We start from the raw sequence: 16,235 nt of genomic DNA on the forward strand, positions 1-16,235 counted from the left end.
GATATCCACACACCCCCAAATCACAATGTCAAAGTGTAAACGGCTCTCCCACCAGTAAAACATTCACTCTCCATCACGTCTCATGTCTGTACTGTGCTTACATTTGTGTTTCATTTCTATGCATGGATAAAAAATGCACACACAGTATTCCGTCTTTCCTCTACCACTGCTACCATAAATTAAGGTTTCTACACGGCCCTATTTCATTAGCACAGTAGAAAGGGAGTGGGACATGTTGTTACTTTCAACAGCAACATGCACCACCATAGTAGCAGAGGGTACTTTATACTGTCAACACTTCTTTCTTTACCATTAATTAATAACATGTGTAAAGATTGATTGGCTACAAATTTATGTGAAAAGTTATTAATTTAATCTAACATTCATGATGATACGCCGAATTGATAAATATGGGCCAAAGAATACTCCTGGTCTCTATTATGAAAGCCCATTTCAAGCAGGTTTTTGCAAGAATATACCACTTTTTCAGGTGCCTGTCAGTTAAATTTTTTCTGTATTTCCACTATACTCTCACCTGCGGCCACTCACAAAGACCTCCTTTGCACTTGCTTAATGTCCTGTTTTACTCCAACCTGGTATGGAAACCACCCCCCCCCCCTCCCTACTCCAGTACTGGACTGTACAAATGTATTGTCAGCTTTCGTCTCCTGAACACAAGCTAAAGTTTTCCAATATCCTAAGGAAGATTACAAGTTTGGCTTTGCCATTTGCCTTATCAACCACTAACATCATGTCATTGTTCCACACTACTTGTACTGAAAAATCACAGATGAAATGTGAGCAACAAAACAAGTAAAGACAACTGCTAAGGGGTATAAGGAGGGTGCTGAGCAGTGGTTAGGCATGTAAACCGAGGTGCAAATGCAGTATGCTTAAGAATATAAAATGGTACACACTGTATGCACATCATGGGAACATTACTGTTCATGAAGACAAGTGACATTAATAAGGAAGATATGAAAAGAAATCGGATATGACAATCACTGCACAAGACAGCAAGATGCTTTTGTGTTATGCGTACAAACACCGTTAGATGACAGAAGTGAACTTGTCACATGGTGATAAAACTGTACATCAAACTTCCTAATATTATGAAATCTATCACAGACATAAAAAAAGTCTGAGAGACAAATAAGGACATATCTAGAATACCACTCCACCTATTTAGCAAGAGAATATTTTGGTAACAAGTCAAAGTAATAGGCATTTAAGTTCATTATACACAAATTAAATGTGAAATTCTAGCATTTTACATAATTGCATGCATGAATTTCCTTTAACCTATGAAACAGTGTGCAATTATCCCTGTCTGGTTTTAATCATTATGTTGATTATAACTTGTTTACTTGGTCTCACGTAAAGAAAACATTGCAACAGTTTATTGATCACATGAGCAATGTACATCCCAATATGAAGTTCACTGCAGAAGGAAGGAAGGACAGCTACCCTTTTTAAACACCCTAGTTGAGCCACAATTAGGTGGTCAGCTCAGTCACTTGACATATCATAAATCTAGAGGTTTTCAGGAATAACAGCAATCAGTCACCTTTTGCTTGGTTCAATTTTTATTTTATGATATTATACTACATAATATTAATGATATAATAAAAACTGAACCAGAGCAAATGGCAACTAGCTCAACTTATTTCCAAAAACCTTTATTCATCATCACAGATGCAGACCCACACAGTCTGCTATCTTGATGGGAACAATTTCCATCACCCTGTCCAAAATAGAGCTGTAGTAAATACGCTGACACATACAGCTGGAAGCATACTGGAAGAGAATAATCTCTATGTTCAGACAAAATGGCTATCAGACATGTGAAACCAAGTTGGTAAAATTCAAATTCAAATCTATTCAAGCAACAGAAAAAGAACAGCTGCCAAAATAAAAAAAAATTATATAATATTCTCCAGGAAATCTGTGGTACACCACAGAAATCCTCTACAATGACATTATGTACTTCAGCTCTGGTATTGGTTTACCCTGTTGTGAAATATTACACCCTGCTTGGATGAACTGTGTGCACACAAGACCTGTTGACACACAGCTTGACCATACTGTGTGTCTTTCAGCTGGTAAAATCAGCCATACACCTATTTCTGGCTACCCATACTTAGTCACATACTGGTATGGAAGTACAAAAACCTACAGAAAAATGTTCACCACCTTGTTCATGCAGACACTCCAACGATTACAAAGAAAGGCTTTTCTATAGTCACCCACCTCTGGAAACTGCAAGGATGTTAGTTGACTACAGCTCTAATATTAATGACTGCTAGAGACACATATGGCAGTTTAATGCTGCTTTGGAACGAATAAGATGTCATGCATTTTGATCGAGCCTTCTGGCTTTGAACTGCCACGCAAGACTGAGATGGTTCTTAACCGAATAAGAACCAACACTGGAAGGTGTGCTGGCTCCCTGTACAAGCGGAAGAAAATAACTTCCCCAAGTAGTGACTGTAAAGCCGGGTGTTCACTGTGTAACTCAAGAATGTTCTCTGAGAGCTTTGCTTAGCATCCCATCATAGTTCCTGGTGATGACTAAGTTTTCGTGGCCACTGCCACAATGATTAAAATTCTTCTGGGCATTGTTCTCCATCAACTATAAAACCAGGATTTCGACCATATTACAGTGGTCTTCCTCAGGGCAAGACTGGTTTTGCAGGAAGAAAGATGTCCCTATTTGTCGCAGGCAACCAGTATCAATGCATTATATTTGTGAAACTTTATTGGCCCTAGAATATAACAGGGTAGTCATGATGAGAGGGACAGAGTAGGAAGGAAGCTATTCATGGACTACCTGGATAGTCAACAACTGGTGACAGTCAGCAAATCAGGGCTCGGCTTTTGGTACAAAGGAACTGTCACAGAATTTCTGCACACACCAGAAAGAAAATATACCCACCAGAAACCAAGCACTGATTTGAAGACTGTCACAAATCACTGACAAGCTGGACAGTCCATGAATAGCTTCCTTCCTGCCCTCTTCCTTTTGTCCTGACAAGCCTATTGCATTCTGCAGCAAATGAAGTTTCTGGTGCCAATTGTCTGCAATAAATAGGGGCGCTGTTCCTCCTGAAAACCCAGTCTTTTCTGCAAAACGCCATTTTAATATGGTCAAAAGATTGGTTTTATAGTTTATATTCAAAGTTTTTATACAATGACACAACACAACATACAGAAGAATCTTATTCATCAAAACATAAAAAGATCAGCTAGCAAAAACCCTTTAATTCTGTGGAGCAACACTGAGTAAAATTTTGGAATCCTAACAGGCATGGAATCAAATTTTTTTTTTTTTTTTGCTGCCTAACATAATAGAGAGATGATGTGCTCTGTGAAGGATATTCATGGTCTCATAGTCCCAGGAGTTTACAATATGGCATGGGACAGTTTATTCAAACCATTAGACAATGATATACTGAACTATGCTATATACTGAACAATGCTATACTGAACACATAAAGTGCAGAAATCCATAAAAATATGCTGTTGCCATTAATATACTTATGAATATGGACTGTCTTGTTTGAGCAAACACTTCAAACTCCTGAGTCTTGGTCATCAAAGAGGCTGTGGAAATTAAAATATGTGATAACAACCTTAATAAAAATACAGGATTCAGACTGCAGGGAGGTGCACATTTCATACTGAGATACTGCACAAGGGTATGTCCACTATTATAGGAGGTTCATTCAAATGAAACCTGGTCAGTGCATCTACCTTTGCCTTAAATGTAAGGTAACACCATGTAACTGCAGGTATGTGGCACCATCTATTGGTAGAGAGACTGGTGCGGGTGCATAGTGCCAGCGTGGTTTCATGCCGAAGAGAAGGTGGTCACACAAATTATCATCAACTACCAAACATGCAGGTGAGTAAGCAGCAACAATGAGGAGTGATTTGATTTTTGGTGGTGGAGGGAGTTGGAGGCCGTGAAATGTATCGACAGATGAAGGCTGTTTATAGTGAGTACAGTCTGAGTCGTTCAAGTGTTGTGGAATGGCGCAAACAATTACTTGAGTGGTGCGAGTCACTGGAAGACAATGCTTGTCCTGGACAGGCTCACTGTGTCATCACACCAGAAATGGCTGTGGAAGAGAATGCTTTAGTCTTAGACAACTGTGGAATGACCGTGGACAAGATCCATCGGTTACCGCTCACACCATAATGCATCAACACTTGAACTTTTGAAAAATCTGTGCGCAGTGGGCACACCGCGAACTGATCGCTGAACAGCGCAATACTCGAATGGCACTGTTTTTGAGTCATTTGCAACATTATCATGAGGAGGAAAATGGCTTTCTGTTGCCTATTGACACAGGTGATGAAACATGGTGTCACCATTTTGAACTGGAAAGCAAGCATCAAAGCAAGCAATGGAAACATGACTTCACCACCTCCAAAGAAATCAAAGGCCATGCATACCAGTTCTGATAAGGTCATGATGTCCTCCTTTTTTGACCACAAGGGCCCACTGCTTCTCGAGTTCCTGGAACGGGGAACCACCATCAATGCCCGGAGTTATCAAGCCACTTTACAAAACCTTAGACAAGCCACGAAGTCAAAATACCAAGTCACGTTGTCCAAGGACAATATCCTCCTGCGTGTTAACCCTGCCCACACATGGCCAATTCAGTGAAATCAACATTGCAGCAGTTTCGGTGGGAAATGGTGGAACATCCACCATACAGTCCTGACTTTTCAGCGTGTGAGTTTCATGTGTTTGGACCACTAAAACAAGCTATTTGTGGACGTCGATTCGCAATTGATGATGAAGTGTGTGACTGGGTCCAGGTCTGGATCCGACAGCAGCCCACTAGCTTCTTCAAGGATGGAATCGACCAGCTAGTGTCACAATGGGATAGATGTGCCAACAGTTTTGGTAACTATTTTTGAGTATATGTACTGTGTATAGCTACATTTTTGAGTTGATAAAATCGTTACCATCACTTTACACCAGTGACCGGGGTTCATTTGAATGCCACTTATATGTTGCAATGGAAATGACGACTCTACGAGTAATATTTCACTCCTACATCAGTTTTATCTGTGCGACTCCTTCACTTGTTTGACAGTCAGTTGCTGGTAAATACTTTTGAAAGCTAGGATTTTAATGGAGAAGTGAAATGACAAGTGCACCAAGAACTTCCAACACTGCAAATCTTATGTGAAAGACTTCGTGCTTGTATTAGAATGTGCAAATGTAAAAAATACAGTATAACATTAGGTCCAAGATGTGCAGCGTCATAGGAGATGCTGTACTGTTTGTGATCCAGCAGGCAGATCATGATGATGATGATTATAATAATAATGATAACAAATTATTACATTATTATTATTAAAATAATTTTCTGTTTCAAATACTTTTAAGGCACTGCCATATAAATGATAAAATTTGTGCTGTTTACAAACAAGGAACATGTGTCGCTTCTGAATAGAGTGCTAACTTTTTACATATAGTTTAGTGGACAGATGCAAGCTACAGGAGAGAACTGGTGACAGGCGTGTTACCTCTCACCTGCCTGAGGGGTCGATTGTCGCCAGTGCTCTCGAGTGCCATGCCCACTCCCGCCCCCGCCCCCGTGGCAGGCTGCTGCTGCACACCGGCCAGGCCCTCCTCCAGCAGATGGATGGCGGCCGCCAGTGCATCCGAGCCCAGGGAGCGCACCACACACGCCAAGGCCGCTGCCGCCCCCTGCCGCACCTTTATAAAGGCACAGGTAGACATTACTTGGCTGTCATTCATAAAGAAAACGTGTGGGTTTCCTGTAGTAAATAAGATAAAAAAAGAAAGAAAGATTAATTTCTTTTTACCACTTGTAGTGTCATTACTTTTTTCAGGTTACAGAATTAGTTAACGGAATTTTTTGTGTTATGTTATTTTGGCTTATTTGTTTCATTTTTATTTTCATCTTATTTCACTGTTTATCAGCAGCAATGCGTTGAAAATGAAAATACATCTATCATTTACATTACAGACAGATAGAGCATTCGATATTTGATTTAAAGGGTGTTCCTATCAAAACTGCATTAGGTGCATATTTTGCATAGTGGAACTGTAATGCAGGCTTTAGTCAAAAGCAGTTTAAAATCTTATACACAGAGGAAAATGACAGATGAATGATTTCTTCTGGGCAGGAACCATAGTGTCAATAAATTTGAAGAAAAACATCATTCCATCAAGCTGTATTTCAAAGTTGTAATTTATTAAGCTGTTACCCACAGCTGTGTTCACATACCTAATCAAATGAAGGATAACTGAAAGCCTCCCATGTCCTGCACATAAAGGTACATTGCCTCTCTGTTTGTCATACAGAATTTAAGTGAGGCCAACATCGTGAAACTTCAAGTGATTCACAAGCTAGAAGAGACACGTGATACACAGTGATTAGAATGTGACAGGCTTGTGACTGATATTAGGGTGGAGGTATGGATTAAACGACTTGCGTATTGTATAAGCATTGTATTCATGATGGTGAATCATACTGTGTAGAATGTATATACTGAGAAAAGCATTTTCACAAATATGATAACGTTCAAAAGACAAAATATCTTTTACCAGTGTTCAAGTTACCTCCATACATAATCTCATCAAAATCAGTTCAGTGATTTAGTCGTGAAAGCATAACAGACAGAGTTACTTTTGCATTTATAATATTAGTACTGATAACTAGTTTCAAGCACTGTACATTCTCAAGTGCATCTAAATACATAACAACATGTTGTAATTAAACAAACACAACTACACAACTGCACTGGTTGCAGCATCTTCTGAAAAACAGAGATCACCTACAAGAGTTACAGATACATCATCCTTGCCAATGATGTGTGATTGACGCATCACCTCTCATACAATAGCACCAAAAAGCCATGATCTACACCTGAGTATTTCCAAGCACGAGGCTGCTTGCACAACTAATTTCCAGAAGCATTCAGTGTAACCAGAACATGAGAGATAATAGGCCAAGCAGCAGTGGCTTCTCCTAAAGTAGATCTTTTTCTCCCAATATATGGGGGTTGTTCAAAAAGAATCCAACTTTTATTTACAAAATCAATCTTTATTCAGATACAATTGTTTGACACTAGTCACCTTCAGTGTGGCCCCCTTCAGCTTCTACACACTTCTCCCAGCACTGCTGCCACTGCTGGAAGCATTGCTGAAATGCCTCTTTTGTTAGGGTGTGCAGGTGCTACATAAAATTCTGCACAATGTCTTCCCTGTTCTGAAATCTGATCCCTTCCAGAGTCTCTTTCAGTTTATGGAAAAGCCAGAAATCAATCCGTGCTATGTCAGAGGAATATGGAGGCTGCCAAACCACAGTCATATTGTGTTTAGCCAAATAGCTCTGAATAAACTGAGAACAATGAGCAAGTGAGTTATCGTGGTAAAGGTGCCAACTGTCTGCTGCCCACAGGTCCAGCCATTTGCCTCTCACTGTTTGATGTTAGTACGTCCTCGGGTGCACTCATGATGGACCATGCCCAGAAGGTGGTCAGCATGACTTTAACATTGCTCAGGTCCTGCCTCACTTTTCTGAGTCTTGGGGATGAGGGATGCTTCCTTTGCAACAAATGGGGTTCAGGGTCATACTGATAACCCCAGAACTCATCACCAGTGATCGCTGTGTTAAGAAAGTTAGGATTACGGTTCACACTATCCAGCATGTCCTGTGCAATCTTCAAACAAATTTGCTTTTGCTCAGTCATTAGCAACTTTAGCAATTTTGCTAAGATCCTCCTGAGATCCAAATGTTCTGTTAAAATCGAATGAAAGGATCCGGTACTAATTTTAACCTCATCTGCAAGTTCTCTGATTGTGATTTGTCTATCCTGCACCATTAGGTTCCTTATGTGATCAATAACAACCTTATTTGCGGATATTGAGGCGTACCTGAACTCTTCACTGATGAGCACTCATCTTTAAAGTGGCAATCCAATTATTTACTACAACACTGTGGCTTAAATTTGCACCAAAAAACTACCTCGAAAAATATTTAAAACAGGATAACCACTTCTTGAATATGTAATTAATTCATTCAGATTATTGGTAAATGAAAGCAATTGGAAACTATAAATATTTTGTCCATAGAATTATTATTTAATATTTAATTGATCAGATTCAAAATTTTACAAATTTTTAGGTAGCAAAGGGTTAAGTTGAACAAAATCTCAGTTTTTTTTCTTTTTTATACAGCATAACTAAACATACCAAGCATTACTGATGGAAATAATATACACTCCTGGAAATTGAAATAAGAACACCGTGAATTCATTGTCCCAGGAAGGGGAAACTTTATTGACACATTCCTGGGGTCAGATACATCACATGATCACACTGACAGAACCACAGGCACATAGACACAGGCAACAGAGCATGCACAATGTCGGCACTAGTACAGTGTATATCCACCTTTCGCAGCAATGCAGGCTGCTATTCTCCCATGGAGACGATCGTAGAGATGCTGGATGTAGTCCTGTGGAACGGCTTGCCATGCCATTTCCACCTGGCAACTCAGTTGGACCAGCGTTCGTGCTGGACGTGCAGACCGCGTGAGACGACGCTTTATCCAGTCCCAAACATGCTCAATGGGGGACAGATCCGGAGATCTTGCTGGCCAGGGTAGTTGACGTACACCTTCTAGAGCACGTTGGGTGGCACGGGATACATGCGGACGTGCATTGTCCTGTTGGAACAGCAAGTTCCCTTGCCGGTCTAGGAATGGTAGAACGATGGGTTTGATGACGGTTTGGATGTACCGTGCACTATTCAGTGTCCCATCGACGATCACCAGTGGTGTACGGCCAGTGTAGGAGATCGCTCCCCACACCATGATGCCGGGTGTTGGCCCTGTGTGCCTCGGTCGTATGCAGTCCTGATTGTGGCGCTCACCTGCACGGCGCCAAACACGCATACGACCATCATTGGCACCAAGGCAGAAGTGACTCTCATCGCTGAAGACGACACGTCTCCATTCGTCCCTCCATTCACGCCTGTCGCGACACCACTGGAGGCGGGCTGCACGATGTTGGGGCGTGAGCGGAAGACGGCCTAACGGTGTGCAGGACCGTAGCCCAGCTTCATGGAGACGGTTGCGAATGGTCCTCGCCGATGCCCCAGGAGCAACAGTGTCCCTAATTTGCTGGGAAGTGGCGGTGCGGTCCCCTACGGCACTGCGTAGGATCCTACGGTATTGGCGTGCATCCGTGCATCGCTGCGGTCCTGTCCCAGGTCGACGGGCACATGCACCTTCCGCCGACCACTGGCGACAACATCGATGTACTGTGGAGACCTCACGCCCCACGTGTTGAGCAATTCGGCGGTACGTCCACCCGGCCTCCCGCATGCCCACTATACGCCCTCGCTCAAAGTCCGTCAACTGCACATACGGTTCACGTCCACGCTGTCGCGGCATGCTACCAGTGTTAAAGACTGCGATGGAGCTCCGTATGCCACGGCAAACTGGCTGACACTGACGGCGGCGGTGCACAAATGCTGCGCAGCTAGCGCCATTCGACGGCCAACACCGCGGTTCCTGGTGTGTCCGCTGTGCTGTGCGTGTGATCATTGCTTGTACAGCCCTCTCGCAGTGTCCGGAGCAAGTATGTTGGGTCTGACACACCGGTGTCAATGTGTTCTTTTTTCCATTTCCAGGAGTGTATATAAAAACCGTGCATTTAACACATTCCTTCCGGTACTAATAACTGTGTTCCTCACTGTTGGGCAGCACATGTATCCATGCTTTCCTGCAATTAGCAGTGCTGATTTTCCTGTTTCTCACCATAGAGCGGTGGTCATATTCAGATGCTTAAGCTACTATCTTAGTGTATTGACCCTTTATTTTGAAAGTCAATTCTTTTAAAACAACAAGAGATCACATAAAATAATTTTACACTAACTTAATTAGTGATTAAGTGGTATCTAATTTGTTCAGAAACCTTTCTTGTTGAAGGGTCACACAAAATTATATTCACAGCTATTCACTGAACCTGGGTGATAAGTAATGCATTATACGTTAGTGTATTAATAGTACCATAAATCAAAGTTGAGCATGATTTACTGGTAATGCATGCTAGCTTGAATATGTAATGGGTAGTGCTATCACATGTTAAAAGCTGTTTGTCTATAATGTTTCTGAAACACTCTCCATGTCAGTCTATGTTGAAAATATGTTATAATGTGAAACAAAAGCCAGTGCTTCATTCTGTAGTTTGTATAAGTTCCTGTATCTCTTGACAAAATGCAATAACAAGCTGAATATGTAATATAAATATTTTAAAATACTACATACACTTCTGGTCGAAACATGATGTGTTTTTTTAATAGCACTGTTTAATTACATATTTTACTACTGGTGGAAGGGTATATGAGACAGTCCATCACTGAACCTGACCTTTCTAGATTAAATTCTGTGCAGTGCAACCATTATGATTTGGCTGTTCATCTGAGAAGAACTTTTCACATATAATGTACAATGGGGAAAACTGAAAAATTGCAGATGTATGATTCTTCAAATAATACCCCAATCTCTTTTCTATAATTAGTACCAGACATTCAGATTTAAAGAAGAATCTACCACAGAATTAATAATATATGGATTCCATTTCCCTTCTTGTTCCCCCTTCTCTTTATAGTTCCACAAGTCTCATAAAATACCAAGCTTAACAGCAAATTGTTTTTCAAGGAACAGGGAGTTCAGAGCTGACATATGAAGGATACTTACCGTTGCAACAGAGTCTTGTAAGCTGCGTTGGAAGAGTGGCAACATCTCCGGCAGAGAACTGCGACTCTCATCTGGAAAGCAGGATACCAAACTGCCACATGCCATGCAAGCAGCTGAAAGAACACAAGTTTAATTGCATTTCATAAGCTGTGGAAACATATCAAAACAGAAAAGTTTTAGTCACATTAGCATTTTAGAATAAAAATTCAGAAGTAGGCAGATGAAGAAGAAGAAGAAGAAGGAGAGATGGGGAGAGAGGGATAGGGGGGGGGGGGGGGGGGAAATTTTCACACACAATGTTCTTGTCAATGAATAATCAACGGATGTCTCACATACCAAGTAATACACTTGCACTGCTGCTCTTTCTCTCTTTGTTTTCTAAATTCCAGAACTGATTCCTCACTAACCATACCTGACCACCTATCTAAATAAGAAACACAACAAAGAAAACAACTTAACCCACAAACAACATTAGGGCTCCTTTCAGGGATCTAGTTACTTTTTAACAAAGAATTGTTGGACTACAGTCTCAAGTTGTTCCAAAGCACAGTATTAATTCATTTGCTGTGGAGCAAATAAATATCACTCCTTAAGAAGAAACAAAAATCTGTGGAGGCATGCAAACTTCTGCAGAAATTAAGCATTTGTGTGCATGTGTATATGAAGAGGAATATGCCAGGAGATACCTGTATTGCCAAAGAGGAAAAATCATGACAATGAATCTGCCTACTATAATGCTCCTGCTCTCAATGTATATGAAGAATAAGAAAAATTTAGTTGTAATTGCGGTTTATCCTAAAAGAATGAATTTGCTGCAATACATTTAAAATTATTCAAGAGCAGGAAATGAAATATATTTCATTTTGAACATCACAAATCAATGCTCTTTATGACTGTTGATTATTGTCATTCAATTACTTGCAGGAAGCCCAAGTATTATTATTTTACATACGCCATGTAGCATTGGTGACTTCTGGATTAATTGCAACAACGAAATTAAGGAATTCTTCCATTTGTTGCATTTTCTTGCACATTTAACATTAGAAACACATCTTTCCACAGTGACTGCTCAGTGACAACTTCACATACTGCTAAGCAGAGAAAAACTCCCCACTTACAATGATCACAAATCAACAAGCATTTCAAACCAAAGATATTGTCACTCAAAGGACATGTGCTACAAAGGTTTTCATAGTTTAACAATTAGTCATCATTCTAGCTTTCATGTTTCTTTTGTACAATCATTACAATAACTTAAAACTATGAAAATTAATTTTGTAAAATGAAACTATTATTCTGACACATTTTTTCATTAGAGTTGGTAAATAAAAAAATAGTAAAATACAAGAAAAATATTAATAGCTGGTTTTCCAGATGTGACAGTATTTCACACATACGGGTTATGTATGTAATCCTTACTTTAATAGTGAATCTGTAATGATTTGTCTGGATTTTGACTGTGAAAATGCCAAGCTGAACTTCTCGATACCACACCACAACTAAAATGAAGAGACTGATACCCACTGAAATGAACTTCGGTCCCAGATACATTACACAACAAATATGCTTTGTCAGTGACAAAATTAAGAAATTTAAAGTACAAACTGTTGTAATATCCATCCTATTCACTTGAGTGGCCAGCCGCCTATTTCCACACCTAAAGAAGTTTATGGCTGAGAAGTGTTGTTATTATCAGGTGGTCCAGTGAACCCTCTGCCAGGCACTTAAATGTGATTTGCAGAGTACCCATGTATATGTACATGTAGATCATGCAGAGATTGTGACAGTGCTAGCTGGGTATTTCACAGGTGCACAGGTTATCTAGCTAGTCTGAGGAGGGGACCTTATACATTGGCCATCTTAAATTTTCTTCATACTTATATAAATCAACTGTCAGTGCACAAACATTACCTTTATTAAGCACTACCACACTCTTCTCAAGAATACTAAAGACTCAAATTTGAAGATTTCCAAGTGCTGTTAAGACTGGAAATATTACACAGTTCGAACATTTCAAACGAGACGTCTGCAGCTCAGTGAGTAGTGGTCTAGTTGTGGAACTGTAAAGTTGCCAATGTGATTCTTGCTAGCAGCAACTATTTTATACTTTTATTTGTAATTTACATTTATTATCAGATTTAAGAGTTAATTAATGATGTAGGAAAAGACAAATTGCTACCTACCATAAAGAAGACAAGTCATGTTGCAGGTAGTCACAATTAAAAGACACTCACATAAAGCTTTCGGCCACAGTCGTCATCAGTAAACACACACACACACACACACACACACACACACACACACAAATGCTGTCTGGTGGAGTGTGCAGAGACTAGACTCCCAACAGGCACAGCTTCAGGAGGTTGTGGGGCAGGTGTTGGGCAGGGAGGTGGGGAAAAATGGAGCAAAAAAGTAGAGGAGTGGGGAAAGACGGGCGGATACATTGGCAAAGGGCTGCAAATAAACAGTGTGGGAGATGAGAATGGGAGAAGATGATGGATAGAGAGGGTGGTTGGAGTATGTGGGGGCAGCATGTTACTGTAGGTTGAGGCCAGGATAATTACGGGAGTGGAGAAAGTGTTGTATGGATAACTCCTATCTGCACAGTTCAGAAAAGCTGATGGTGGAGGGAAGGATCCAGATGGGTAGATGGGTCGGATAGTGAAGCAACCACTGAAATCAAGTCTGTTACGTCCAGCAGCTTCTTGTGCCACACAGTGGTCTACTTTCCTCTTGGCCACATCTTGGCAGTGGCCGTTTATCCTGGTGGATAGCTGGTCGGTAGTCATACTGATATAAAAAATTGTGTAGTGATTGCAGCTGAGTTGGTAAATGACATTGCTGCTTTCACAGATGGCCAAGTCCCTGATGGGGTAGGATGAACCTGTGACAGAAATGGAATAGAAAGTGCTGGGTGGGTGGACTGGGCAGGTTTTGTGCGTGGTTCTTCCACAGGGTTATGATCCTTGTGGTAAGGGGGTTGGGACCGGGAGTGGCATAGGGATGGACCAAGATTATGTGGAGGTTGGGTGTGCAATGGAACGTCACTTTAGGAGGGGGTGGGAAGTATCTCAGGTCGGATGTCCCTCATTTCAGGGCACCATAATAGGTTAACAAAGCCCTGCAGAAGGATGTGGTTCAGTTTTTTCAGTCCAGGGTGGAACTGGGCGATGAATGGGATACTCCTTTGTGGCTAGTTCTTGAGGATGGTAAGAGGATTGGAGGTGTGAGGGGAATTGCCATGAGAGATCTGTTTGTGGACTAGGTCTGAGGGATAGTGCATGTCTATGAAGGCCTCAGTGAGATCCTCAGCATACTGAGCTAGAGAGTTTTTGTCACTGCAGATACACTGTCCCCCGGTGTCCAGGCTATTTGGGAAGGATTTTATGGTGTGAAAGGGATGCAGGTACTGTGGGTGGTTGATTGTTTTAACGTGGACAGAGGTGCGGAAGGAGCCATCAGAGAGGAGGAGGTCAACATCTAGGAAGGTGCCTCACTGGGTTGAGGAGGCCCATGTGAAGTGGATGGGAGAGAAGGTGAAGGAATGAAGATAGGGTGTTTTGACCCTGAGTCCAGATCATGATGATATCATCAATTAACCTGAACTAGAACAGGGATTTGGTGTTTTGGGAGGCTGGGAAGGTCTCCTCTAGATGACACATAAAAAGGTTGGCATAGGAGGGTGCCATGCAGGTGCCCATGGCTGTGTCGTGGATTTGTATAGACACCTTCTCTTCAAATGAGAAGTAATTGTGGGTTAGGATAAGTTAGTTAGGTGTATGAGGAATGAGGTAGTAGGTTTGGAGTCAGAAGGACATTGGGAAAGGTAGTATTCAATAGTAGTAAGACCATGGGCATGAGAGATGTTAGGAGTATAGGGAGGTGGTGTCAACAGTGACGAGTAGGGATCCGGGAGGTAAAGGGGTGGGGATGGTGGAGAGTCAGTGAAGAAAGTGGTTGGTGTCTGTGACATGTGAGGCTATATTACGGACAATTGGTTGGAGGTGTTGCTCACTGAGGGCTGAAATTCCTTCAGTGGGGGCACAATAACCAGCCACAATGGGGCATCCAGGATTGTTTCGTTTGTGGATTTTGGGGAGCATGTAGAAGGTGGGTGTGAAGTGTCACAGGCTGAAGAGGGAAACAGATTCAGGGGAGATGTTCTGGGAAGGGCCTAAGGCTTTAAGCAGGGATTGGAGTTTGTGTTGGACTTCTGGAATGGGATCACTCTGGCCGAGTTTATAGGCTGAAGTCAGAAAATCGGCAGAGGCCTTCTGCCAGGTAGTCATTACAATTCATAATAACAGTGGTGGAACCTTTGTCTGCAGGTAGAATGATTAGGTCAGGCCCATCAGGGGCCAGGCCACCTGTGAAAGCAGTCTGTCATTTACCAGCTCTGCTGCAATCATTGCACAGCTTTCTATATTGGAATAACTACCAACCAGCCGTCACCAAGATGAATGGCCACCAACAGCAAAGTGAAGCACCCTTTGGTACAACATGCAGCTGAACGTAACACAGCCGGCCGTGGTGGCCGAGCGGTTCTAGGCGCGCAGTCTGGAACCGCGCGACTGCTACGGTCGCAGGCTCGAATCCTGCCTCGGGCATGGGTGTGTGTGATGTCCTTAGGTTAGTTAGGTTTAAGTAGTTCTAAGTTCTAGGGGACTTATGACCTAAGATGTTGAGTCCCATAGTGCTCAGAGCCATTTGAACCATTTTTGAACGTAACACACTTGATTTCAATATCTGCTTCATTACTCAAGCCATTTGGATCCTTCGCTCCACCACCAGGTTTTCTGAATTGCACATATGGAGCTATCCTTACAATACACTTTCTGCTCCTGTAATTATCCTGGCCTCCACCTACAGTAACATGCTGTCCCCACACCCTCCACCCAACTGTTTCCACCTCCTGTTCTATCATCTTCTAGCCATTCTCATCGCCTACCTCATTTATCTTCAGCCCTCTGCCAATACATCCATCCATCTTTCCCCACTCCTCTCCTTTTTTGCTCCTTTTTTCCCCACCTCCCTGCCCCAGAACCTCCTGACACTGTGCCTGTTGGCAGTCTAGTCCCTGCACACTCCGCCAGACAGCATTTGTCTCTCCCCCCACCTATACACTACTATCCCTTCCCCACCCTAACCAGATTGCTGCTTGCATCCCATGTGATAGATGCATTCTGGCCCGAGGTGCTGAAGTTTGTGGTCGGGTGTTCATGAGGTGTGCTCGCTTGCTTGTGTGTGTGTGTGTGTGTGTGTGTGTGTGTGTGTGTGTGTGTGTGTGTGTGTTACTGACGAAGGCTGTAGCTATAAGTTTTATGTGAGTGTCTTAATTACACGTCTGCAACAGGACTTAAGTAGCATCTGTCTTTCCTACACTGTTGATATTCCTACCTGGAGTTTCCACCGTCTGAATAGTTAATTAACAAATACTGAATCAAAACTAAGAATAATAATTATGATAATAATATGCTTTTT

The 16,235-nt window shown here is 41.9% G+C and overlaps 1 protein-coding gene across 1 annotated transcript in view; it reads right to left on the minus strand.

Annotated features, from left to right (window-relative positions):
• The window catches only part of LOC126425012 (uncharacterized), a 146,292-nt gene that overhangs the window by 26,952 nt on the left and 103,105 nt on the right, over positions 1-16,235 (minus strand). Inside the window, exons 8-9 of the mRNA XM_050087918.1 lie at positions 10,755-10,867; positions 5,552-5,737 (exon numbers count right to left, since the gene is read on the minus strand). Of these exons, the coding sequence (XP_049943875.1) occupies positions 5,552-5,737; positions 10,755-10,867 (299 nt within the window). The remainder of the gene's footprint in view (positions 1-5,551; positions 5,738-10,754; positions 10,868-16,235) is intronic.

Source organism: Schistocerca serialis, chromosome 10, assembly GCF_023864345.2.
Source record: "Schistocerca serialis cubense isolate TAMUIC-IGC-003099 chromosome 10, iqSchSeri2.2, whole genome shotgun sequence".
In the NCBI taxonomy this organism is placed as follows: domain Eukaryota; kingdom Metazoa; phylum Arthropoda; class Insecta; order Orthoptera; family Acrididae; genus Schistocerca; species Schistocerca serialis.